The sequence below is a fragment of the Guillardia theta genome (assembly GCF_000315625.1).
Source record: "Guillardia theta CCMP2712 unplaced genomic scaffold GUITHscaffold_35, whole genome shotgun sequence".
In the NCBI taxonomy this organism is placed as follows: Eukaryota; class Cryptophyceae; order Pyrenomonadales; family Geminigeraceae; genus Guillardia; species Guillardia theta.
In genome coordinates this window covers 122761-150538 of record NW_005434639.1, presented here as the reverse complement: position 1 = coordinate 150538, position 27778 = coordinate 122761, and the positions used below count along the sequence as shown (strand labels likewise).

The 27778-nt window shown below is 54.8% G+C and overlaps 1 protein-coding gene across 1 annotated transcript in view; it reads left to right on the top strand.

The window, feature by feature from the left end:
* Positions 1-554: 554 nt before the first annotated feature.
* GUITHDRAFT_108638 (hypothetical protein) overlaps positions 555-27778 on the top strand; it is a gene marked incomplete at both ends in the record, with an annotated part of 43060 nt that continues 15836 nt past the window's right edge. Inside the window, 3 exons of the mRNA XM_005832293.1 lie at positions 555-1112; positions 1332-13679; positions 13722-27753. Of these exons, the coding sequence (XP_005832350.1) occupies positions 555-1112; positions 1332-13679; positions 13722-27753 (26938 nt within the window). The remainder of the gene's footprint in view (positions 1113-1331; positions 13680-13721; positions 27754-27778) is intronic.

Below are 27778 nucleotides of genomic sequence, written 5' to 3'. Positions count from 1 at the left end.
ACCCTCCCTTCCCTCCTCCTCGCCACTCCTCCTCCCTCCCTCCCTTCCTCCCTTCTCCTCCTCTCCTCTCCTCCCCTCCCCTTTCCCCTCCCCTTTCCCCTCCCTTCCTCCCTCGGTACTGCCAGATCCGCATTTGAGCTCCTACTCATTTTCTCCATGACAACCTTTGACAATTTACAGGGGGTCCAAAGCTCAAGTCAAACCACCGGTGGTATCAGGCAATACTGAACCCAAGAGGATATTATGGGGTGAAAGATTTGAGGGGGTGGGTGGGGGTACCCGGTGGACGTCCCTTCGTTTTCAGTGACCATGGCGGAGATGCCATGGTGGGGGAGGCAGGCAAAGGGAAGAAGCGCAGGAAGAGGAGGACGGAGAGGAGAAGATATGTTGATGAGACGAGCGATCTGTAAGTTTGAGACGATGATTGAGCTAGTGAGGCGAGCAGGGAGTGCATGAAGGGTCGAGGATAGCAGAGGATCACTATAATCATGAAGAGATGGCTTCTGAGTGGCATCCTTGTCCTATTTCAAGCGTTCACCTCAAGTGGAGTAGGGATGAAATCGTCAGAAGTTTCTTTCTTCGGCCTCAGAGATCAAGTAGCGATTCAATACCTTACCGTCGATTATACACGAGCGTATTCAGCGCAGCCATTGAACTTCACCTTGAAGTTCAAGATGTGCTTTGGTTGCGGCGGTCTGCTCCCTGGAGACAAGATCTGGGTCACGCTGCCTAACTTCTTCCGCAACTCCACGGGGACCATCCAGCTTGGCACAGCAGAGTTCGCAGAAGCGGACTGGGTAGAGGCAGAGAGCACTCTTGTCCTCACATGCACTCAAATAACGGCCAATGGTCGCGATTACAGCGTGCTGATCCCAGCGACATCGGGCATCAGTGCTCCCAAGGAAGGAGTTCGAATCAACTCCTTCGGTACTTACTACACAAACGCGCAGAATGGCGGGCCCTCGGTTCCTGTGAACACACCTCTGCTGCAGATTGGTTCGTTCACGGACACCCTCAAGGTTGATTTTACGGAGAGGGTTGCAGGAAGAATGGTTGGGATAGACGTCTCGTTCATTGCCCAGATGAATATGATTGCGAATGATATGATCAGGGTCTCATTTCCTAGTTTCACATGTCAAAAAGGTTATCCATGTTACACATCTCAGTTTTCCCTCGTTGAATTGAATTGTTCGAACGCGCAAGGTCTACTGACTGTCAGTACTATACTTCGCTCAAGTTGGAGTATGAGCAGCGTTCTTAGCGTTTATATGCCTGCCTCTACAAGTTTTCTCCTGCCGGCGCTGCTGCATTGCAGGATCTTTGTTCCACAGTCGGCGGGAATAGCGATAGGTCAGGATGGAATATTGTTGCATGATCCTAGGGTCTTGGTGGAAACGAATGCCTCTCAAGGTCCAGTCTTTCCAACTGTCGCTGCTGCGCCTGCCATCGGATCCTTTGAGGAGTACAGGTTTCAGTTCGCTGGCCAATCTCCAGATGTTATTCTTGCCGGGGATATCGTCTCTATTTCCTTGAAATTCATACACAATCGCGATATTCTTCCTGGAGAACACATTGCTCTTCATCTGCCAGGATTCTCAAGACGAGTAGCTGACCAGAATCAAAGCATCACAACTCAGAACGATCAGTTTGATCAGGCCAAGTGGCATCGAGATTCTAACATTCTCGTGTTCACTGCTAAGTACCTTGTTTTGGCAGGCTTGCGCAGTGACATTTTTGTGAGCTCTCAAAACTCTTTTGCGCTCCCTACAACAGGCCTTCCATCGGACTTCCAGGGAGTCCAGCTGACGACGGACGCTATCTACGGCCCTGTTGTCTCAAGATCTCTTGATATCTTGACGCCAGTCGGCGCTTTTTCCTACACCAGCATGTCGTACGACAACCCGACAGCCGGGGAGCGAGTGGACATTCATTTTCAGTTCACTCCTCTCATGAGCATTCAGGAGGGAGAGCTGATCGAGTTCTATCTGCCGGGCTTCAAGGGCCCTGAGGGTATCATCCCCCAGTCCGATGTGTTCGACATGGGGAGCGTGAGCGATCCGCGGTTCTATGCTGCATGGTCGGCGACCTACCCCGATCAGCGCCTGGTGTTTGTGGTGAACTGCGGGAAAGTGCTGGAGGCAAATCGATCAGTTCATGCCTTCATCTCCTCCACCTCTGGCCTCACTCTGCCGGAGAAAGCCATCTCATTGAACCAGCAAACATTTTTCATCTCCTGTAACGCCAAGGCAGGGCCGGTGTATTCTACCCCTCTTTGGTATGTCGAGCCAGTCGGGGCTCTACTTGCTACTTCTACCTACGCCAGGTTGGCGTATATACCAGAGTCACCTTCAGCTGGTTCAATAGTCCAGCTTGAGCTGGTCTTCAGCAATGGGATGAAGTTGGTTAAGGGAGATGTGTTGTCAATGCAGCTGCCGGATTTCTTTGCTGAGTATTCCCTCGAGAACAATTTCGAGAGAAGGTCTATGATTCAGATCGTTGTAAATACTATCAACTACGTTTATTTGTCTGCAACCTGGGTTCAAGGCAGCCATGAATTCTCCATCTCTTTCAACGAGGATATCATTGAGGCTTCCAACATTACCATCGTCATTCCAGAATCTTTCGGGCTTCACGTGCCTGTCAATGGCCTGATGGCAAACCAGGCAACTTTGAGGCTTTTCGGATCGTTTGAGGCGGGTCCGGTGGCCCCCCAGTCGATCAAGATTTCTCCCGCCGTTCCTCTCTTTGACTCCATCGTTGCCTCCTTCGATCCTCCTGCCATCGAACGCGATCTGTCCATCAATATTTCGCTCCATGACGTTGCGACTTCCCGACCCAGAAACTTGGTCGAGCAATGGCGACTCAAGTTGTCTGGTCTGCGGAGGGCCTCGAGTATCTCCGCCTTCACTGTCGTCGGTCAGAACATCGATGTCCTGGGGTCGAGCTGGAATCCTCTTACCAGCGAAGTCCTTCTGACTGTCACCATCAGCACGGCGAGCTCTTTCCGCTATCTGTACATCTCCTCTTCGCAACAGCTGTACGTTCCCTTCCCCGGCCTTGCAGCTAATTCTTTCTCTCTCTCCCTCGATCCAACTCACGGCTACCCCATCCAACTTCCAATCAACTCTCGCGCTATCGGATCGCTGCAGACTCAGCCGCAGATCGTGTTCACGTCAACGGTGGTAGCTGGCAGCCCAGCCGCCTTTGAGATCTCTTTCACGGCCAGCATGTCGCTGGCGCCCAAGGATCGCATAGTCCTCAACCTCCCGGGCTTCTTCACTCCAGTAGGTATCTTTGACCTGGACATCTACCAAGTCACTGCGGGTCAGAACTCGTTGTCACTTACAGTGTCTGTCGGGAAAAAGATCGATCCGGGAGTGAAGCAGGTCGTTCAGTTTCAGTCTCAGCTGGGCATTCTCTTCCCACCTGACGGTCTCTCAGCTCTCACTTCGCCCACCATCGAGATGATAGCAGTCGCTGGGTACCTGATCCCGACTGCTCTGGTCTCGACCGCGACGGACGGATCCTTCGAGAGCACGAGAATGTTCTTCAATAATTACAACTTGGTTGACTCGTCTGCTGACGTCATCATCACATTTGTGCCGCAGATGCCCATGGCTGCGAATGAGACGATATCTATCAGGATGCCCTCCTTCTCGCAGCCCCAACAGGCCTTCGCTGCTGTCTCCAACACTTCCCTTGCGATGACGTGGCTTCAGAGCAGCAGGACGCTGCTACTGAAGTTGGAGCAATCGCTTCAGAGAGGAGAGCTTGTCAAGGTCGAAGTCCCAGCTGGGACCGGGCTGACTTTGCCGACCGAAGGAGTCGAGAAGAACTGGGATGGAATTCAGATCTCAGCTCAACTGGCCACCTCGATGGTGGACTGGCAGCCTTTCAAGTTCGTCCAGGCTGTCGGGAAATTCCGCAACTTCACCCTCGACTTTCATCCCAGGACCCCTCTGGCGGCCTGCAAGCTGGACTTGCAGCTGGAGAGCAGCATCAACATCTCAATTGGTGACAAGGTCTCAGTGTTCCTGCCCAACTTCACTTCCTCCTCCTCGTTGACCTTGTCGGAGATGGGAACCGCTGCTGTGCAGGGAATCATGACGGAGGGGATGAATGGGACGTGGGATGAGGTGAGGGGAGTGCTGGAGCTGGTGTGCGAGCGAGCCGCAGGATGCGGGAGGAGCGTTTCAGAAAGTCTCGATGGGATCCTGAAGCTGCCAGGAGGAGGTCTGGAGGAGGCGGACAAGCGGCTGGAGGCGATGATGAGAAGCTCTGAAGGATTGGTTGCGATCGAGAGGGAGAGTGTGATATGGAGCCCTGCAGTACCTGCGCAGAGCTCGCAGATGAGGGAGAAGGGGGCAACGTGGGTGGAGGAGAGGTCAAAGGGAATCCTGTTCAACTCAGATGAGATTCAGATGGCAGGGACAGCTGGGAAGCGGAGGCTCCTGGAGGTGGGAGGGGGGCAAGGATTCACTAGCACGAGATTGGACGCATACTCGTTGTCAGGGATGGTGGAGGTGCAGTTTGCATGCTTGTCAAACTTGTCGACGGGGGAGGAAATCTCTGTTAGCATGCCCAATCTCTTCGTAGGTACGTCCTCTGCACTACAGGACTCCTCGCCTCTGCTCAGCGTGAAGTCTTTCAACGTGTCTTTGGGAAGAGTCGTGCTCCGTATCGACCAAGACATTCTAGCGTCGACGCTTGTACATTTCAAGATCACTGGTCTTGTTCTGAGCAAGGTAAACCAGAACTATTCTCCGTCAATCTCTTCTGCACCCCGTTTCCAAGATCAACCCTTTCAAAACGTTCGATTTTTCTGCTCCTTCTCCCAGTCCTACCCGCTAGTGTTCGCATCCCTTGTGCATTACAACGCGCGGGCGGGCGAGCCCGTGGAGCTGAGGTTCAGAGTCACCTTCTCAGACTCACAGAAGCACATTCTACGCATCCACCTCCCGGAGATCTCCTTGCAGCAGGCGACTCAGAACGTGACTGAGTTCTTCTTAGCCGGAGTCTACTGGACGAGAATCAGGTGGACTGAGCCGTCCAAGGTGCTCGAGGTCTTTCCTTACGGTGTTGGAAGCTTCCAGCCGGAGTTCGCGATCTCGACGTCTTACGGTTTTGTGCTGTCCCGCTATGGCTTCAGGTCCATCGATCGAGGCATCTTCATCCTCTTGGACGACTGCTACCGTCACGTCTTTGACGAGCTCCCGCCCGTTGGCTCCTTCAACAACGAGACTCAGGTCTCGTTCGTCGACGGAGTCCCCGGCCAGCCCTCCAGGATCATTTTCAATTTCTCAATCGCCATGTCTATTCAATTCGAGGAGACCATTTTCGTCCATATTCCGAAGTTTCTCGGCAAGAGCTCCAAGGTCGCTTACTTCAACCTGTCTTGCTCCCTGGACAACTCAAAATCGCTCGTCCCCTCGTCAGTCCTTTGGGACCCTCCGTTTCTCAACTTCACGGTCTTGTCAGACATACCACCCTCCAGCAGATGCCTTGCTGTAGTGGAGCAGGAGGTGAATGTGGTAATTCCTCCAGGAGGTGTCTACATCGTTGACTTCATCACCGTCGCTACCAACGCTCAGGATGGTCCAGTCCTGCCCACAAGGGTGTACAACGTGCTGGGAGTGGGAAGGATCGAACCTGTCTATCTGCGCTACGAGTCCACGTCATCTCCTGAGACTGGCCTTCAGATCCTCTTCTCCTACTCCCTCCCTCTAAAGAGCGGCGATGCCCTCGTCCTCAGCCTGCCAGGTTTCCTCGGGGAGATAACGCACAACGTGTGGGTCCCTGGGTTTGGCCTCGCTAGCTGGAACCCCCTGCTCGGTCAGCTGAGGCTCGTGCTACTGAACACTGCCTTTGACGCAAACACCAGCGTCGCAATCTTCGTCGACTCCGACGCAGGCATCAGGCTTCCGTTGGAAGGTGTGAGCAGGAACCAGCCCTCCCTCAAGATCGGAGTTCAGTCTCCTGTGGCCTACGCTGTCCAGGTTGCGTTCCCGGAGTCCGATGGTGTTGGCTCTTTCCTCAACAGCCCCAAGTTGTCTTATGGCAACCCAACGGCAGGAGAGGTTTCTTCTCTCATCCTCGAGTTCAGGCCTGAGATGAGAATCCTTGTTGACGAGCACGTCGGACTGATCCTCCCCGGCTTCACGGGGGGACGGGACACATTCAATGTCTCCTCGACTCCTGAGGGCTGGTTCAAGGTGGGCAGGTGGTACGTCAACGAGTCAAGGCTGCTCATGACGGCAGCGGTCGTCATCCCTGGGCCTAACGAGACCATTCAGATAGTCATCCCGGAGGCAGCTGAAATCAGACTTCGCCTGAAAGGTTTGGGTGCCAACCAGCAGGACCTTAAGATCCTTACCAATGCCATCGACGGTCCCATCAAGGGCGCGATCATCCCTACCTCGCAGGCCGTCGGCTCCTTCTACGAGCCTGTGAAGAAGCTCCCCTTCCTCCACGTCACCTACACTGCGCTCGAGTCCCCAGCGACCATCCAGTTCTCCTTCGAGCCGCAGATGACGATCAGGGCAGGGGAGATCATCAACCTGACCCTGACAGGCTTCACTGCCAACGGCAACATCTACAAGTTTGACCCTATCAACGACAACGCCAACCTCTACGCCAACTGGTTCAACAAGGATGCTGTCCTCCAGCTTGTCTTCATCCAGGACATCCCAGAGCTCTCAGCTCAGTCTCTTACTGTCCCATCCTCTTTCGGTATCCGCCTGCCCCCCTACGGCATTAGCACCAACGATCCTCGCATGCGCATCTCCTGTAATGCCATCTACGGCCCGGTTCCTCCGATCCCCATCGCATACAGCAATCCCATCGGAGTCTTCACTTACAAGTCCATCTCGTTTGACCCGCCGGTTGCAGGGTCGCTTGTCACACTCTCCGTCGGGTTCAGGTTGAATCAGGAGATCGCCACGAACGAGTCGGTCAAGATGACGTGGACGTACAATCGCAATGTCATCTCCGAGTGCAGCCAGGCGTTCCCCAGCCACCCAGACGTCACGGTTGCAACAGCTGGGAACGGCTCCCTTTACTTCCCCACAGCGCTGATCAAGTGGTCCGAAACCCAGGTCGTGATCGAGGTCTTGGCAGCTCAGGTAGTCCAGCAGGACATGGTTATCTCTTTCAGCATCCCCTCCAGCTCGGGCATCCGCCTGCCAAAGTGTGGCTTCAATGACCACTATGACAAGTTTCTGATCGAGACAAACGCAAAGGCCGGGCCAGCGAACCCCAGCAGCATGCAAGTCCTCAACGTGGGATCTTTCCACCACTCCGTCATCAGGTTTGACCCCCCGCAGATCGGACAGCTCGCAAGCATCGACCTCGCTTTCTTCTCTTCCATGGCCCTCAGCAAGGACTCTTCTCTCTCTCTCACCCTCCCTGGGTTTCAGCTGGACAAAGCAGACCAGGGCACTGCGGTCACCATCACCGCGACCTCCTCTTGCTGCGATGGAGCCTGTCAGATGGTCGGGCAATGGCGGCCCCTCCTGTTCGAACTTCAGATCCTCTTCTCGTCCAACCCGATCGTCTTTTCTGTCGATCAGTTGTGCAACTATCACATCCAGATCTCCCGTTCAGAGCTGTTCCGGGTATCTCTGGAGGGTTTGTCGGAGAACAGCAGCAATGTCACCCTTGGCACAAACTCGAGCTACGGAAAGGTGGTTCCCCTGCCTATCGACAAGTCCCCAGGGATCTACAAGACGGGAGGGATCGTCGAGTCTAATCTCTCCTTCTTTCTCTTCGGCAGCTCGCAACTGCCGTCGTCCAACAACCCTTGTGGGATCCAACTGTCTGTCAGGATGAAGATGCTTCTCGTGCCAGGAGACATCATGACTCTGAGACTCCCGGACTTCAAGAACACGACTGGCTTCCAGCCTCAGCGAACTTGCTCGACGTCCAAGGTGAGGAGCCTGTACTGGTTGGAGGCTGAAAGTTCCCTTGTCCTCCAAGTCATCTCCGAGATCGAGGCTCGGGAGCTTTTCATCTACTCCTCCTGCGTGGAGGAGCAGCTCATTCTACCTGAGCAGGGCGTCAGACCCAACTCTGTCAACATCACCCTGTCCTCAAACGCCTCTGCCGGCCCCTTCCCTCCTCTTTCGCTGCAGCAGGTGACGCCTATCGGAGCCTTGCTCAACAGCTCCATCTCGTTCTCTCCTCCCTATGCTGCGCCAGTCAGTCGGTATGCGAGCTCGCCGTGCTGCAACGACTACACGGCCTCGTGCTGCACCAACTATCAAGAGGCTTGCAACTTCCGCGTCAACGTCACTGTCAAGTTCATCAAGTACATGTCTATCACTCCAGCTGACAAGCTGCTCGTCCAACTTTGCGGGTTCCAACGAGTTGTCAACTGCCCAGCACCGCCGACGAACGAGACGAGCATGTTTGACCTGTCTTGGGATGCCGTTCAGAGCCAGCTGACCTTAATCCCCAAGTATACGCTCTACTCTACCTTCATGGACTTCGTCGTTCCAAGCTCGTTCGGTCTCGTCCTCCCTCTAGATGGTTTGTACGGACGGGAGTGCCTCCGGATCGGAACGGATGCTGCCGACGGGCCTGTACCCTTAACTAGCTTCCCGTACAAGCAGCGGGTAGGGGCCTTCTGGAACATGTCAATCTCCTTTATCACTTCCTCGCCCTTGGCCACCATCGGTCTGACCATCCGCATGCGGAACAAGATGCCGTTGGTTGCTAAGGACGTGATTGTCCTGTACCTGCCCACCTTTAGTGGCCCCAACATTTCCTGTGCTTCAGCGGTGGGCGAAAACGGGACGTTGATCAGCTCCGCGTGGTTCCGAGAGAACAGCTCCGTTGCCTTCGAGCTCGTCGACAGCTTTCCTGTTGACTCCACCATTACCATCTTTCTGCCCTCTACAGCGATGATCGGCATACCGAAGGATGGACTGAGCGCAAGCTCCAGCATTTTTCTGTCGACGGACGCCTTCTTCGGGCCAGTCTTGAAGACGAAGATACATTACGTGCCGGTGATCGGGTGGCAGGGGATCTTTAACCATGTCTCGTTGCGCTTCGGAGATCAGCCGAGCACGCACTATCCTGTTCCCCTCCTCCTCTCTTTCTCCTACAACGCAAGTCTGCACTACGGCGACGAGATTGTGTTGGGGCTGACTCGGTTTTCCTTTCCTCAGAGTCTTGTCGACACCAGCACCTTCACCACCGAGTGGTCTGTGCGCTCGGACTGCTCAAAAGGCTGCGGATGGCAGACAGTGATGTACCCGATCGTCGGGTCGGCACTGTGGGATGCTGCCAACCAGACGCTGACGTTGAAGCTCGTGGGCGACATAGAGGCAGGAACCGAGATGAGCATTCTGATCCCTTCGACCGCCGGGATGAACCTACCGCAGACTGGGGTCGGGAGGCAGCACAACATCAGCATCGCCTGCAAGGCGCAGGCAGGTAGCACCAGGTCCCCCTTCAGGGTCGTCGACTTCTACCCCGTCGGCGGCATCGACAACCCCAACATCACTTTCGATCCGTTGCAGGCAGACGTTTACAGCAGAGTGCTGGTCTCTCTTGACATCCTGATGGAGCTTAACGTGTACCCTGATTCAACCTTCGTTGACAAGCTCCTCGTCACTTTGACTGGCTTCCAAGGAGACGACCGTTGCGAGTCATTCAACGCGACTGCCGTCTTCCCCTTCAGCGAGGCGTGCTGGAACCTGACGACCCACACCCTCAGCCTGTCTGTCGGCAGTTTCATCCCTAAGAGGACTTCGCTTCAATTCGCTCTCGGCTCTAATTTCGTCAAGTTGCCGGTGGACGGCCTTATCGAGAACTATCAGGCCCTCAAGATCTCAGTATCAGCCCTTGATGGCAACGTCCTTCCCACAGCCTTCGAGCGGTCTCCCGCGGTCGGAGTCTTCAACAACCCCGTCCTCCGCTTCTCTCCGGCGTACGCTGGGCGATTCACGACTCTCACCATGTCCTTCGTCGCAGGGATGGGCATGCTCTACGGGGAGACCGTGACCCTCCACCTTCCAGGATTTTCAGCGAAGCCATCGTCAACGACTATCTCGACGCTGAGTCAGAGGTTCGCCTTCGTGAGCTGGCAGGCAGAGACAAGCTCTCTTGTGTTCACTGTTGAGTATCCTTTCAGCAAGGGGGAGCAGATACGAGAAATCCTTTCCAGCGCTGACCTGACACTGCCGATCGACGGAGTCTACGCAGACAGCAAACTGATTCGGATCTCTTCAAACGCGCGTTCAGGGCCTGTGATCCCGACCCCCTTCGTCGAGGGAAACTTCGATCCAGTGGGCTACTTTAAGTTCTCTCGCCTCCATGTCGCTCCTCCATCAACCTCTCTCAGCGTGTCCCTGACTATCTCCTTCATCTCTATCGTTGACCTTCAGCCCAACGCTGTCGTCCAGCTCGACCTTCCCGGTTTCACGGTCTCAGGCGCTGTCTCCCATCACAACGAGACTGGTCCGACAGTCACTTCAATCCAATGGAACTCTCAGATCAGCAGGTTGTCCATCGTGCTGGGGCAGGTTGTCTACCACGACGCCTTGACATCCATCAAGTTCTCAGCTGCTCAGCTGATCAAGATCCCAGCTGGGGGCCTGGCGGCCAACGAGCCCTCCCTCAAGATCTCATGCGTTCAGAGCGTCGGGGCCATCCTTCCCACTTCCATCATGTACTCCCCGGGTATCGGCAGCAACGGGAAGGCCGTGGACGTGCAACTATTCTTTGACCAAAAGGGTCCCATCGCCGGGATGATTTCCCCGATGAAGATTCAGTTCGTCGCCAACGTGTCTCTCTTCCCCTCTGACACCATTCTTCTCACTCTCCCTGGCTTCTCTTCGGCCTCCGTCAACGTCTCCGTCCTCGTCGTCACTGATTGGTACGGCGGGCAGTCCCAGGAAACCGTTGCTAGCTGGATGTCAGCACAGTCCAAGCTGGAGCTGAACGTCCCTCTGGAGCTCCCAGCGTCCTCCTTGGTCACTCTCTCGCTCCTTCAGGGGCTCATCCTGCCCCAGGACGGACTCCCAAAGGACAAGATTGGGCTGAAACTGCAAGCCTCCGCCGTGGCTGGAGACATCCCAGTCACTGACATAGGAAGGTGGCCGGCGATCGGCTCGGTCGTCTCCAGCCTGTCGTTCGATCCTCCTCGCGCCGGAGTGTCCTCCTCGATCATTTTCCACTTCACCCCGTCGATGACCATCTACAAGGACGAGACTTTGAGTTTGAAGCTCCCGGGCTTCAGGAGGAGCTCGCAGGCGCAGCTGGACATCAGCCCGCCTTCGGTCTTCGTCAACGGCAGCTGGTCGGAGAGGGACATGGAAGTCAGGTGGAGAGCAGCCGAGGACATCGCGATGTACTCAGCCCTGACCTTGACGATCGGAGTTGATCAAGGGATCATCACACCTGTCGATGGCATCATGACCAACGACTCAGCCTTCACTGTCTCCATCAACGCCAGTGAAGGGCAGGTCTTCTCGGCTCCAGTGTCAGGTGTGCAGGGGATTGGATCCTTGGAGCAGGTGTCTGCCTTCTTCTTCCCCAAGGACCGGAGCATGTACCTCGAGATCAGCTTCGCCATCAAGTCAAGGAAAGTGATATTCAAAGACGATAGTCTCATCCTCCTTCTGCCGTTCCTGGGCCGAGCGAGCGGCAACCAGCAGATCTCTCTGGCAGGAGAGGACTCAGCTTCCTTCCAAGCGCTCTGGGGAACCAGTTCGTGCGGCAACGGCAGTCAGGCGGATCAGAGTTGTCCTTGCAAGTATGAGGAGGTCAAAGGCTTCGATCAAAAGTTTCTCACTCTCTCATCTCTTGGCAACCTCCCACTCGGACGGGAAGTGAAGTTGACAATCACTGCAGACTCAGCACTCATGGTTGATCAAGTGTCAATGGTTTGGGCGACCTCCAACAATTTCTTGGTGGGCTGCTCCAGGTATGGAGATCTAGAACCGATTAACAACCTCAACTTGACTGGAATCCTATCGACGTCGCTCAACTTCGGCGACAAGGTTTCTCTCTCTCCAGTAAACTTCTCGATCTCCTTCGAGAGCGATATCTCCTTTGACGTCAACGACACGCTCAGACTCCATCTCCCTGACTTTTACAGCGAGGGCTCCTGTCAAGACCCTCGGACGTTGACGATCTCGATCTCAGGGCAGAGCATGAAGCATGCCTTGTCTGCTTGTTGGGCCAACTCGACTTCTGAGCTCCTGATGACCTTCGAGTCTCACGTTCGTCTTCTCGGCAACTCTTCGGTCTTCATCTCGTCAAGTGTGGGGATGGTCATTCCCCAGGCAGGCATCCGAAGGCTGAGTTGTTACACACTGCAAGCCTTCACCTCCCGTTATGGCAACTTCTCCTCTTGCATCACTCACGTTGTCCCGATCGGCAACTTCCTCCGGAGCGAGGTCGGGTTCTATGGCTCTGTCTCGTCCTCGTCGTTGCTGTCGGGCATCAACAGTATCGGAGTTGTCGTACAGCCAACGATGACAATCCTCAGAGGTGAATCGATCACAATCACCTTCTACGACTTCAAGAACGTCTCGGAGCGGGCCGACGGAGTCTTGCCCTCGAACGGGACTGACTGGACGGTGATATGGGACGAGAACAGGGGCAAGATGAGGCTGGTGGCAAACGAAACCATCTCGGCTTTCTCTGTCGTCGTGCTGACTATCAACGTGTCTGTCCTGATCAAAGTGCCGATAGAGGGCGTGAGGGACGGGGACACTCGTTTCAACATCAACTCTGACGCACAGGACGGGCCTGTCCTGTCGGCCCCTCTGACCAAGATCCAGGCCATCGGGTCTTTCTACAACGCGGATCCCAACAAGAATGTCAACATCGTCTTCACCCCACCTGTTGCCTACAACTCTCGTTCACAGGTCAAGACCTCATTGCAAGCTTCCTTCACCCCGACCATGAAGATCGCCCCCGGCGAACTTGTTGAGCTCTTCCTGCCAGGGTTCCAGGCCACCCCGTCCCAGTTCACCGTCACCTCCACGAACCTGCGCTTCATCCAAGCTTCATGGCAAGGGAGCCTCTCGATCCTCAGCTTGACAGCGCAGAGCTCAGTCGTGATAGGGGAATCCGTCGTCGTTACTGTCCCTCAGTCCGTCGGCTTCAAGATCCCAGAGGAAGGGATCGCTAGAGGAAAAATCTACATCAAGTGCAACGCTCTCGATGGACCTGTTCCCTTCTCTCCCGTCCAGTACACTCCCATCGGCTCCTTCGCCGGCACTTCGTGGCTGGACTACGGAAACAAGAGGGCTGGAGAGCTTTCCGACCTCTTCTTCCGCTTCCGGGCTTCCATGAAGATCTTCCAGGACGACTTTGTGCGACTTTCCCTCCCGTCCTTCACCCTTCTCCCTGGTCAGATTTCTGTCGTAGACCCCCAGCACTACATCACTCGAGCGTCGTGGTCGACGAGACTTCAGATCCTTGAGTTCACAGTCGTGCAGGAGATCCCAGCCAACGTCTCGATCTCGCTCTCAGTGTATCACTCCGAATCGGGCCTCGTGCTCCCGGTCTACGGGACGAACCTCAACAACGGAGACATCAAGATCTCCTGCACCAGCTCGGACGGCCCGATCCTCCCGACCCCAGTCTGGCAGTCTCCCGCTGTGGGGACTTTCCTGTCCTCGACGACCTTCCAGGTGATCCCAGGGCAAGTGGGAGTGGCTAACGTGATCTCCTTCTCCTTCACTCCTCATCTCCCGATTCAGCAGGGGGACCATGTGGTCTTAAATCTGCCTCTGTTTGAGAGGTCTGAGGTATACCAGGACCAGATCCATTCTTCGGAGATCGTAACCGTCCCCGAAGGCTTCGCGTCGGGGGCGAGTTGGGACTTAGCAACCAACAACATGGTGCTGACCCTGGCAAAGGACGTCTTCCAGTCAAACCTCAAGGTGGAGATCAAGAACTTCAAGCTCCCTGCTCGGGGCTTGCTGACTCACACCTCCTCCTGCGGGAGCTTGATAGACCGCAGTGTCTTGGACACCTATCTCCCCAACATCAGCACTGACGCCGTCCTTGGACCGGTCCTGCCCATCAGAATCAAGCAGATCAGCCCAGCTGGTGCCTTTACAACCTTCGGACTTACGTTTGCGCCCCTCCGTGCTGGGCATTCAGTCGAGATCACCATAGTATTGACCCCAACCATGCCGATCGAGTCGGGGTCGTTGTTCCATATCTACCTTGGTGGGTTCAACGGAGGAGCCACGAGCGGAAATCTCGTATCCACTTCCAACGTCCCTTTCTCCTTCATCTGGGACCCCTCGTCCGAAATGCTGGATTTGACTGCCAATCAGTGCATCAACCAGAACGTCGAAGTTACCCTCGTCGTGCCCGAGTCGATCGGAATCACTCTCCCTCAGCTGGGAATCACTCTGTCCGCGGGTAAGATGAACGTTTCTTGCTCTGCTCCAGCAGCTCCTATCCCACCCACCCCCATCACGGACTACACTCCTGTTGGGTTCTTCTATGAAACTTCCCTCCGCTTTGACCCCCCGCAAATCGGCTCCTCCCCCTCTATAACCGTCTCCTTTGTTCCGACCATGAACCTGCAGCCCAACGACAACATTGTTCTCCGTATTCCTGGGCTTGATGGAAATGACGGGGCGAGCATCAACGTACAGGTCCTCGAAGGCCCAGCTGGAGGGATCAATGAGGCTAGCTGGAGTCAGACGAGCCCCGACTATTCCTTCGTCCTCCCCGTCCAGACGAATATCCCGGCATTCACCAAACTGACCCTGCGCATCGCGCAATCGTCGGTCACAATCTCGAGCAGGGGGAACGGGCTCAACGACCAGGCCAACACCCTGGCGTCTTCAGCGACGGATGGAGAAGTTCCGATCAGCCAAGCAATTCCAATAGAGAAGTCAGAGGAAGTGAAGCAGTACGGCTCGGTCAACGTCTCTTCCATCCGGTTCTCCAAGGAGCCCAGGGCAGGCATGCCGACGGAGTTGTCAGTCGTGATGGCCTTTGACGTGTTGACCTATGTGGACGACAGTCTCTTGATCAAACTCCCAGACTTTAGGCTCAGCAACAGGTCAGACCTGCAGGCTCTGACGCTCGAGGACAGCGAGCGCTCGATCACGGTCAGCGAGTCAACGGAGGGAGTGGAGATCACGTTTGTGAACAAAGTCTACCGGGACCCTTACTTCAGCTTCTCCTTCGTAATCCCCGATGCAGCAGGTATCTTGCTGCCGGAGAAGGGGGTGAACGAGGCATCTTTCATCTCCCTCCAGGGGAATCTGTCCGCCGGTGAGATACAGCAAGTCCTCTTCCGTGACATCCAGTACATCGGTTACTTCAAGAATAACACTGCCCTTAGCTATATCGAGCCCATGGCCCCCAACAGCATCTCTCAGGTCCCCGGCAACGTTCAGGTGCGACTGGAGCTGACGTCAAGACTGATCCCCGGCGACAAGATCAGCATCATCCTCCCTGGATTCTCGGTGCTCGAGAGCCCATTCCCCGTCATCGTGTCCTCCTCCGAGACCCAAGCTGTGGGAAGCTGGAACAAGACGGAGGAGATGTTGACCTTCGAGTTCTTCGCCGATGTTCCTGGGAACACCATCTTCACCTTGACGACGAACGCCAGCATCATCATGCCGCACAATGGCGTCACGGCCGGCAGCCGAAACTTCACAATCTTCTCGTCTGCAAAGTACGGGCCCGTTCCGAGGATCCCCCCGACCTTCGTGACCGAGTACCAGCTGTTGGGATCGTTCATGGACACTACTGTCCTTCGCTTCTATCCAGCCAAGGCTGCGGATGTCTCTTCTCTGTTCTTCAGCTTCCAGGCTGTGATGCCCCTTGCGCCGGGAGAGCTCATCGTTCTCAAGCTCCCCAAGTTCTATGGCGCCAGCGTCAACGGCTCGGTGACGGCGACCAACGGGTCCATCACGTCTGCCAGCTGGGAGAACAGCACGATGCAGCTAATCTTTACAGTGGACTCGGAGATCTCAGCCTTCTTCAAAGTAGATGTCAACATCTCTAGTTCGTTCGGGATCATCGTCCCTGACGACGGCATTCGGCTCAACCAACCCAACCTTGGCATCAGCACCAACGCTGCCAGCGGCCCGGTGAGTAAGCATCCTCTCACTCCTTTCGTTAGTAGCCAGTCGATCGGATCGTTCTTGGACTCGTTCGTCCTCAGTTTCAACCCTCCCATGGCAGGCGCTCCCGTTCAGATCTCTATCTCATTCGTCCCGGAGATGATGCTGGTGGTCAAGGACACTATCACCGTCTACCTCCCTCTCTTCCTTGGCGTCTCCGGACCTCTCTGCGTCGGAATCTCCAGTAGCGACCCAGCTAGGTTCGAGAGGGCTTCTTGGAACCAGGCCCTGGAATCGTTAACCTTGACAGTCTCACGAGAAATTTCCATCCACGAGAACATCTCAGTGATAGTCCCTTCCTCCTCCGGTCTCATGCTCCCGAGCACGGGGCTCCTTGGAGGCATCGACATCCGCCAACCACGAGTGGCAGCCATCGCTGTGGACGGCTCCATCCCCATCCAGCCCATCACGTACATACAACACTTCCCGAGGATCGGAGCCTTTGAGTACAGCCACCTGGCCTTCGATCCGGAGAGATGCTCCAACAACAACATCAGCGCACTTGAGCTTTCGTTTGTGGTCACGATGAGAATTGACGAGGGCGAGCACGTTAGGTTGAAGCTCCCGCTAAGGGGCACCTTCCTTGAGTCCTGCAGTTCTTGCTGCATTGAGAACTTCACCTCCTTCAGCCATGGCCGCGTTGACCTCGGCGATTGCACCCAACCCTCTGACCCTGGCGCGAATGGGACAGGTGGGAATCAGAGTATCGTCCTACCAATCTTCTTTGTGTTCAATCAGTCTGTCGGCGCTCGAGAGAAAATCACGGTCCGAGTACCTCTCCCAGCTGGAGTATACCTGATGAGGGACGAGCTGGACGAGACGTCCTTCCAGCTCTCCTGCAACGCGAAGCAAGGGCTGATCTTGGACTCTTTCCCTCTCGTTGTCAGCGGGCTGGCCCCCTTGCAGTACCCAGTCTCTGTTCGACTGAACGACAGCAGGGTCGGGTATGACGCCGAGGTCGAGATCGTGATGAGATTTGACGTCGACTTGGAGCCTCGCTCCTCCGTACAGCTCGAACTGCACGGTCTCCAGCGCTCCGACTGCAACGATACATGTCAAGTACCGCTGGCTGGTCTGTCTGCCGGCCTCTTCTCTGTCGACAGAGTCTGTGACGTCACCACAAGACGTACTCTCCTCGGCTGCGGCTGGGGCATCGAAGACATTGCAGACTTGCAGATTGCAGATTGCGCCTCTTTCCTCTGCCCCAGCTACTGCCCTGCTCCGGCTCTGTCGCCGACATGCCCGTCAGAAAGCGCCTACTTCAGTCTGGACAACCCCCAACAGAAGGTATCGTTATGTCAGGCTGGTATCGGCATGAGCAGGTGCTTGAAAGACGGGTTTGCCTTGAACGCCCAGAGATTGGACCCATCGGCCTCTTGCCCGGATCAGATTGGGGGGGCGACGGCACAGAGCCTATCGATGTACAACTCCTCCTCCTTCCTGTTCGAGCCCTACACTTCGACCGTACACGAGGCCCTCTGGTTCCCCTCCAACGAGACCCTCTTGTTGACGGTTGGGAGGAAGAGCATTCCGCGCGGGACCCTCCTGAAGTTGTACTTGTCAAATTTCAACACGAGGATCGTCGGTCGTTCGAACTTCTCGACCACAACCTCTCTTGTCTACACGTCTCAAGTGCAGTGCAAGGACTGCCGGCCGTTCCGGCATGCCGCCAGTGGCCCTTACGTCAATAACGTTACCAACTCGTCCATCACTTTCAACCCCATCAATGCAGGAGAAGCCGCAGCAATCATCATCGCCTTCGTCCCTGCGTTTGACATCGTTGCGCAGGAGTACTTCTTGATCCACTTGCCAGGTTTCACTGGCGAAGCTATCTCTCAGATCGCAGGCTTGCAAGGGTCCTCGAAAGACCTAGTCAACATTCAGTGGCTTCCAGTCCTCCAACGGTTCAATGTCACTGTGAGGTGTGGCCAAGTCGTCAAGAAGGATCAACTCTTCCACGTCGAAGTCCCTTCCTCTGCTGCCCTCCTGCTCCCCTTCCCCGGGATCAGGACCAGGAACGTGCATGAGTTTACTGTTACCTTCTATACCTCCTCGATCAAGCCCTTCCCCTTCTACTTCGATTTCGTCTCTACCATCGGAAGGTTCGCCTACTCCTCCCTGCACTTTTCCTCTCCGGTCGCCAACCAGTCTGTCGACGTCATCTTCTCCTTCACTCCCGGCATGGATATCGGCTCCGGCGAGTCTGTCGTCTTCTCGCTGCCGGAGTTTGCATGGGAGGGAGATGAAGTCCAAACGGTGAGCGAGGGTTGCGAGGTGAACTTCTCCTCCTGGGATCCTTCAGTCAACGAAATCTCTTTCCTCGTGTTCTCCAAGATCCCTTCCTTTCAAGGATGCTCCATCAAGCTCGACCGCTCGTCCAAATTTCGGTTGCCGACCTACGGGGTCCCTTTCAACGTCTTCGACTTCAGGGTCTCAACCAACTCCCGCGACGGGGCGGTGAGGAACGCGCGCGTAGACTTCGTACAGCCCGTCGGAGCTGTGATGGAGAGTCTGATCTACTTCGAGCCTCCGATAGCAGGGGAGAATGTCAACATATCAATGCAACTCAAGTTCAGCATGCCCTTGTTCCCCGGCGAGACATTCACTGTGCTCTTGCCTAGCTTTCAGGGCTCCTCGCTGTCCCCTCTCTCCCTCCATGTGGAGCCAGCTGCCAAGATCTCTACATCTTCTTGGAACTTGACCACGTCCACTCTTACCTTCACAGTCGCTGACTCCTGTGCCGGGCCCACCATCCTTGCAGGTACCCGGATTTTCATCAAGGTCCTCAACGCTTCTGGACTGTACCTACCGGAGTCCGGCGTCAGACGCCAGCAGCACGGAATCCTGATCACGGTCAACGCGGCCCAGGGCCCGGTGTCGAGTGTCAGTCCCGCGCTAGTCAGGCCCGTTGGATCTTTCTTTGCCCGGTTGCGATTGGAGGAGAGGTCGCCTGAGCTCAGGTTTACCCCGACCCTACCAACGACGATGACTCTGTTCCTCCAAGTGCCCATGGAGCTGAACAATGGCGAAACGATCCGTCTCGACCTCCCCAATTTCTACTCCTCGTCCTCCGAACAGAGGATCATCCGAGTCGGCAGTCTCCCTCCAGAGGTGGTGACATCGGCGATGTGGGATCCCGTCGGGCAGAAGTTGGAGTTTCTGATAGGAGCCAACCTCTCTGCGCACTCGAGCTTGACCCTTGAAGTCCTCGCCAACCAGGGTCTCATACCGCCCAAGGTGGGGCTCGAGTGGAACCAGTCGGGTTTCTTCATCTCCTGCAATGCTACTGACGGCCCGGTGCTCCCGATCCAAGTCCCTCGCTCCAATCCTGTCGGGATGATCTACGGGTCGACGAGTTTGGACAGCGCCCCTTACGTCACCTTCGAGCCTCGGTACGCAGGAGCTGTCGCCAACCTGTTTCTTCGCTTCGTCCCTACCATGAAGATCTTGGAGGGAGAACTTATCATCTTACAGCTCGATTCCTTCGGAGGGGACAGCAATACGAACATTACCCTACAGTTCTCTCCTCACCTTCAGAACGCTACCTGGAACTTGCAAACTAAGACTCTGGTAATGATCGTCTCACAGCGGATCGACCCGCTCGAAGTTATCGAGGTTGTTGTTGGTACTGACGCTGGGATCAGTTTACCAGTGAACGGAATCAGGAAACAGCAGAATTTCACCATCGCCAGCAACGCATTCTACGGCCCTCGGACCCCTGTCCCCATCCACGTCGACACTATCGGGTCAATCTTGTACGGGCCCACCATCAGGTTCGAGACGGTTTTGGACCCTCACCTGATGCGGCATTTGGGTAAGGCTGGGGAAGCAGCGGACATCTTCGTTTCTCTCGCCCTCTCCATGGATTTGGCGATGAGGGAGACCATCACGTTTCCCTTGCCCAACTTCCAAGGGGACTCGTTCGTTGACTTCCCAGTCGTCTCTGACAGGAACCTGTCGTTCAACGTGTCATGGAACGCCTCTGACTCTCTGATTGTCGTCGACAGCCAAGATGACGTCCCGGCAGAGACCTTGATCAGTTTTGTGCTGCCAAGAACTCTGGGCCTAGTGATACCGGTGGTAGGAGTGCGGGAGAACCAATCTAATTTCTGGATCGCAGTAGCCAGTGATGATGGTCCTATCTACAGGTCAGGACTCTACTCTAGCACCGTATACAACATCTCCATCGCTGTCCAAACAGAGCAGACTTCTTTCTCCAATGTCTTCCCAGTGGGTTCCTTCGTCTACCCCAGACTGTTCCTCCTGCCGCCCGTCGCTGGGCAGTATGCAGCGCTGCTGATGATGATTGGAGTGAGGATGCACATTAGAGCAGCAGATGAGATGTTTCTTGAGTACAGCTTGATCGACTTTGAAGCTCAGAACTTTACAGGTGCCTGCCTGTATGAAGATGGTACAAGAGCTGAGCTGGTGGGGACGGTAGATAGAGCACGAAGCCTGTTGACGTTCGTGTTCTCAGCCGATGTGCAGATCGATACGAATGTCAAGATTTACGTTGATCCATCCGCACGGATCAAGATCCCCGTCGGTGGGATGTATCCCAACCAGACCAGTTTCAAGATCTTGACATCTGCGTTCAACGGTCCCGTCCCCTCCACCGACTTGCTGTTCGCACAATCCGTTGGCATCGTTATGGACACCTCTCTCTCCTACTCTCCGCTAATCGTGAACGCGGTGGTGGAGGTTGAGGTAAAGTTCACAGTCACCTTCGACCTGATCAGAGGAGACAGAGTTTTTATCTACCTTCACGGCTTCCAGCGCCAGGACTACTCGAAGCAGGTCGAGGTTGCAGCAGCGATGCAAGACGTCTTCCATCCTGACTGGATCACCAACTGCAACAGCACAGGAATAGCTCTGACAGTGCTCAACGCCTCCGTCCCCTCGATGCAGCCAATCGTCGTCAAGTTCCTTTGGCAAAATGGAATCATGTTACCCCATCGGCCTTTGAGGAGGGATGAAAATGTTTCGACAATATCTGTCATGTCAAGGAACGGAAACATCCCTTTCACTCCCATTCTCAAGAACCCTCCTGTTGGCTCCTTCTCCGACGTTTCCATCGTGTTTTCCCCTCGTATCTATGGAAGTCCTACTGATATCAATGTTTCCTTCACCCCGAACATGGACTTGAGCCCAGGGGATGTTGTTGTTGTCAAGCTCGCTGGTTTCTCCGGGGCTGTTTGCCATGAGTTTCCTGTGACGTCTCATCCTCACAAGCTTTTCTATCATGCTAGCTGGAATCCTCAAGAGCAAACTCTCTCGTTCAACGTGTCTGCTGCTTTCACACCTGTTAATGATTCCTCCTTCGCATCACAAAACGCAAGTTGGGTTTTCGTCTCCTCCTCCCACTGTTCGATCATCGTACCCAAGGCAGGAGTTGGCTCAAATCACACTTTCACCATCAGGACAGATGCTAAAGAAGGCCCAGTGCTCGAGCGAGCTATCCTGAATTATTCGTTTATTGGCTCAGTCAACTTCGCTGGTTTGTTGTTCTTGCCGCCGATTGCTGGAGAGACAACCACGATCAAGTTTGTGTTCTCTGTGAATGTGAACATGAACAAGGGAGAAACAATCTTGCTGCGATTGCAAGGCTTGTCCGGCCCCTCAAATTCCTCTCTGACCTTGTTTTCTCTACCTGACAGACTCTTCTCTGAAGCTACATGGAGCCAGTCGCTGGGGACGATGCGGCTTGTAGTCAACAATACGATCTTACCAGACCAACATGTAACTGTCTGGATCCCGTCGGAATCTGGGATCACGCTACCTGCTACTGGGTTTGCTCTCAACAATGCAGCTTTCACCGTCTCGTTCGACGCCACTGCTGGGGTGATACCATACCATCAACTTGTCAACTCCACACAGGTTCCCTTTGCGGCTGTTCCCATCGGCCTCTTCTCGGCGCCTGTGTGCGAAGTTCCCGTCCTCCGGTTTGAGCTGCTCAACGCTGACCGTCTGGTTCAGCTCTTCATCAAGATCTGCCTCAGGCGGCCCAAGTCAGGATACGTCATCAGCTTGATCCTGCCGGGCTTCGTTGGGCCTTCACTTGAAAACCTTCTTATCAGCACCCCCCAGCCCACCACGAGCTTCAACATGACGTGGGTGTACGAACGCTCCTGCACCCGCGTCTGTATGAACAACAGTTGGACGAACCAGACGTTGGCGATTGACTTTCCTTCCTGTATGCCCAGCACTGTGCTGGAGTACGTCTCCTGCTCCGACACCTGCGAGGAGCACAATGAGCTGCGTCTCGTGTACGAGAGCGCTGAGTCAGCATCGGACATGCAGGTCGGGTTGAAGCACTTTGACCTGATGATCCCCAGCAGCGTTGGGATCGTGCTCCCCAAGACTGGGATTCCAGCTGAATGGAAGGAGGGGGCAATGTTTGTGTACGATGATGCCATGAAGAAGTTTGCGGTCCCAATGAGAATCGAGCCGCTCGGAAATTTCATGGTCAGACCAGAAATCTCGCTGGATGCTGCTGATGACCATTCTCCGATCCAGCTCACGCTCGCTTTCTCGCTCTCGTTCCCGTTGTACGAGTTTGACACAATCAAATTGGTCTTGCCGTTTGTAACTGCCGATGACATGCAAGGGATCAGGGTCTTGGTTGACGGACAAGATAGAATGCGAGGGCGTTGGTCCGACTCTCAACTGACTCTTACTCTCATGGAAGGCTCTTTCCACACGGAATCCTGCATGCAAACTACTCTCTTCATCCCCCCGGAAAATGCTCTCTACTACAAGTACGGGATAGAGGCGATTGAGACCACTTCGATGATCACTGTCCTTGCAAAGTATGGCGTGGTGGAGAATTTGACATTTCCGGTAACGAGCCTGGGATTTTTCAGCCACCCCTCGTTCATATACCCTGTTCCTTTCAATCCTGGATTTCCCTGCACCATGTACTTGGGATTTCTTGCTGGCATGAAGCTCTCCAAAGGATCTGTCGTGAACTTTGAATTCCAGAATTTCTCCTTGTCTGGGGGGGAATGCTTCCCCATCCAATCCTACCCTCTTGGCTTCTTCACCTTCGCTTCTTGGAACCACAGCACGTCAGTGCTGACTACTACTTGCGAGCGAGACCTGGAGCCCTACAAGCGCGTCATCGTTATCATCCCTTCCAAGTCCGGGTTGAGCCTCCCACCCGACGGCCTGTCTGCACAGAGCAACCCTGTAACTATCAGTGCCCACGGGGCCCATGGCAAATTCCTCAAGCACGCCATCAGCAGCTTTCCGACTATCGGCAGCTTCCAAGTCAGCACCCTCAAGTGGGACCCAAGACCCAACACCGATACTTACATCCAGTTTGAGTTCAGTCCCAACATGCCGCTCCTGAGGGGAGAGCACGTCTACGTCAGCCTCGAGGGGTTCGAGAGAGCAGGAGGAGACGGCGAGCCTGTTGTGGAGTCTTCCGGGCACTACACGCATCGACAACTCCCTGACTCCAAACTGCCCACTCAATACATCTGCAGCCCTTGTGTCTCTAACGAGTACCAGGACGGCAGCTCCCTTGCAGCCGGCTACTACCGCGGGGTCTGCGGCAAGGGAGGGGTTGAGCTCCGCAGAGCCATGCACGATCGTATCAGGAGGACGCACCAGCGCCCAGCGGGCTCAGCGGCATCGATGGCGAAGCTGTTCGAGATGGAGAGGAGGGTCGCTGAATGGGGGCCAGTGCGCTCGATCTACAGCGGCAGGGTGCTCAACTTCAGCCTCGACAACTCCTCATGGAAGTTCACCAACTTGTGGTCGAGGTCGATGGGATCGGAACCTTACTGCGGTGAAGACTCTGACAGCGTGCTGTTCCCTCCCTCGCTGGACTTCCACAATCGCTACCCCAGCGAGGTCTCTCTCAACCGTCTGCTCCACGAGCCCGAGCTGTACCGAGCCACCGAGGGCCGGTACTACAATAAGACGGCAATGCTCTTTGACATGTGCGATGACAGCTGCATGGCGGACTTTGACCTCAAAGTGCGCTACAGCTCAGAGTGGAGCGTCTCAACTGACCTCTTTGAACCTCCGGCGCAAGTCAGGGGAGATATCGCGAGATCCTTGCTATACATGTCGTTGAGGTACGACGGAGAAGATGGTGAGGCGAATCTCGACCTCAAGGGTTTCAGTCCTGATGAGCAAACCCGTTGCTGTTTCTCGGACCAGTCACAGTACGGCTGCTTCCGTTCAGACTGCTACATGGGTCAGCTGCCCACCCTGCTGAGGTGGAACATAGAGGACCCGCCGAGTGAAGTAGAGATGATGAGGAACGATCTGATCGAAGAGTACCAAGGCAACAGAAACCCCTTCGTCGACTTCCACCAGCTTGCCTGGTTGCTTTACGACCCAATCAGTCTCAACTCCAGCGAGTATCTCTCAGACTGCGGAAGAGACAACTCAAGCATGGCAAACGCCACCTGGTCAGCTGCCAGCTCCACCTTGCGGCTCGTGGTGAACCGCCCGATCGGCAGGGGAGATCATGTATCTGTTATGATACCCAAGAGCGAGGGGTTCAAGACCCCAGCCTTCAGCATAGCAGGCAGCAACCAGTCTTTCAAGGTGTGGACCGACGCGTCCAGCGGCCTCGTCTACCCCGTCGCCCTCAAGGCTTCCCAGCCCGTCGGGATCTTTGCGCTGAGCCCGAGCTTGCAGTTCAGTACCCCCGCGTTTGCCAACGAAGTCACAGACCTCAAGTTTGGGTTCTCCCTTGACATCGACTTGATACGAGAGGACTCGCTGCAGTTCATCCTCCCAGGGTTTCACGTCAACCAGGTGGCAGAGCAGGCCGAGGTCACGGCAGCTTGTAACGCTGAATGCGTGAGACTCTGCTCTGACCCTTTGAGGTACGCCGGAGCCCTCATGCAGCAATGCGAGAGTTTCTCGTTCTTCAACAGCTCCCAGGATGTCTGTCAGCAACGCTGCAACGCCTCCTGCACGAGCCTCAACGACGTACACGAAGGCCTCAACGTGACTATGTTGGTGACGAGCACCTGTGCTGCAGTCTACATCTCTCCCGAGAGGAACTTCTCTGCAAGGGAACAGATCAGCTTCACCGTCTCCAGCTCGTACGGGGTAAGGCTGCCGAGCTCTGGCGTACCGCTATCAGGTCACAACATCACGCTCCGACTGCTCCATCTGTCACCTTGCAACTGGACAACGAACTCCAGCTGTGGGACTCTACGAGACTTTTACACAGAGCTCCAAGGTCAGGAAAAATTCCAATCACCAGCCGTCTCGCTGCCATGGATCTTCATAGAGCCGCAGTCAGTCGCTGCCTTCGAGTCTGCAACGCTCAGTTATATCCCCCGGGTCACCAGCCAACCGGTCAAGCTCAAGTTGCAGTTCAAGACTTCAGTCCAGTTGTTCGCCTACGACAATATTTTCCTCAGGCTCCCTCACTTCCAGAAGACGCAGGAGTCTGTCAACACAGAGCACGTAGTCTTTCAAGAGGCAAATTTGTCGAGTGCAACGAATTTCCAATTCGTCGAAACTCCCGCGGAAAACCTGTTCCCGTTCCTGCAGACAAACTTCTCGAAATGCAGCAAAGGGTTTGAATGCTCTGTTCAAGACGCAAGTTTGGTTCTTTCCACCTTCAACAACTCAAACGACACAGTAGCCGGGCAGCGCGTGTCTTGCGACTCGACAGTTGTCGGCAAACCTCCAGCTCTCCTTGAGCTGGAAGCTTTGCTCGCTGACTTCGTGCAGCAGGCAGGCAACACAACGTTGATCCCTCGAGTCTCGCCTGTGGTCAACTACACCGTCACATGGTCGACCTGGTGTTCTACCGACATGCTGGTCATCACGATTCAACCTGGGTTCTGCTTCAACCGAGGAGACGAGGCGAGCTTTGAGATCCCATCTAGTCTCGGCCTCATGCTTCCTGAAGCCTACCTGCCGGAGAACTCTCCCACGCTCATGATCGGAACGGACGCTGCGGACGGAACTCTTAGTATGAGACCTGGGTCGCTTTCTAGCGGAGCGGTGGTCTCCATGAACTGGGTGACAGCGGGAAAACAGCCCGTAGTCTCCTTCGACCCTTCCTCCCCTGGCTCCATCACCACCATCTTCGTTCAGTTCAGCCCTGACCAGAATCTGATCCCCTCCGACCTCATCACCATCTGGCTGTACAACATGTCGGGCCCGACCGACCTCTGCTTCCGTCCGCAAAGTTCAATTCCTCCCGACGTCTGCACGTCCACAGCATGGGAGGCAAGGCAACAGCGACTGGACCTGCGCATCAGCGACTATGTCAACGCGGGCACGCAGGTTTCCATTCTGATCGCTACCTCTGCCAACATCAGGATCCCGCTAACGGGCATCACGGTGGCGAATATCAGCGCTGAGACTTCAAGAGGGTTCTTAGATCCTGTTCCAGTGATTCAGCTGAAGAAAGTGGGAACCTTTTCTAGATCGTACGCCGTGGCAACGCCGCTCAAGTATGATGAGGCGATCGAGCTGAGCATCTTTGTGTTTGCAAACTTTGACTTCTTTGTTGATGACATCATGGTGATAGCCTTGACTGGAATCCACATGGACAACAACACGTCTACTGCAGCCATGACCTGTATCCTCCCGAACGAGAACTTCAAGCAGATCTCGTTTAAAGACAACACGATCAATGTTACATTTGCGCGTAACTTCAGCAATCACACGGCAATCAACCTTGTGCTCCCATCCATACTTGGCGTCAAGTTGAACGCAGACGACGGAGGAGTCATTTCCATGAACGTGTCAACCAAGGCGAAACACAGCATCATCACAAGTTATCCGGGGCTTCCTCTGCTCACAACGAGCAGAGTTGGATACTTTGTCAATGCAACTCTCCACTTTGGGAATGAACAGGATCAAAAGTTCTATAAGGTCAAGGTCTCGTTCTCATACTCCGACCACTTGCGAGCTGCCGATTTGATCGTTCTCAAATTTCCTTCGGCCCCGGGCAGCGCCGAAACTAGCCAGGTGACAGTGTCTCCTTCCAATGAATCGTTCACCGTGGAGAGTTGGAACAGCACAGAGATTGTTTTCAGTGTAAGACAACAAATCACTTCGTTCACGACAGCAGTGATCGAGATAGCATTCCACAACGGCTACTCTCCCAAGAATCCCACGTATTACGATTCCTACAAGTTGTCCGCCTTGGCAGTGTCGGCATCTTGTAACAATGGTGACTTCTCCTTTGTCGACCTCACTTTCGGAACCTTCAAACTTTTGCCTTCACTGGTCATCGTACCTGTTTCAAGCTGGGGCCTGTTCAGACTGGAGCTCAATTTCACTCTCTTGAGGACTGTCCGGACTTCAGATGTCCTGTTTTGTGCCTTGCCAGGGATCTCAGCAGTGAGCTCAACAACCGTTACTGATCCGCATCAAGTAAGAAATTTTTCTTTGACATCGTTGAATTGCAATTTGCATGACATCACAATGAATCAAACTTTGGAAGAGTACATGATCAAGATCGTTAACTTAGAACTCAGCGATGAGATCCTGTGCAACGTCTTCTACTACTTTCCGAATTCGACCTTCCTGCAACTGTCAAGGTCTGTGAACCCTAGGTTTGTTGACGTGGCATCGACAGTGAACTCCACCTCCAACGAGGACCTCTCGTTTGCCAGCCAACTGAAACAGATTCGAGTTTGCACATGTCAGACAAACTTCACTGAGTGTTC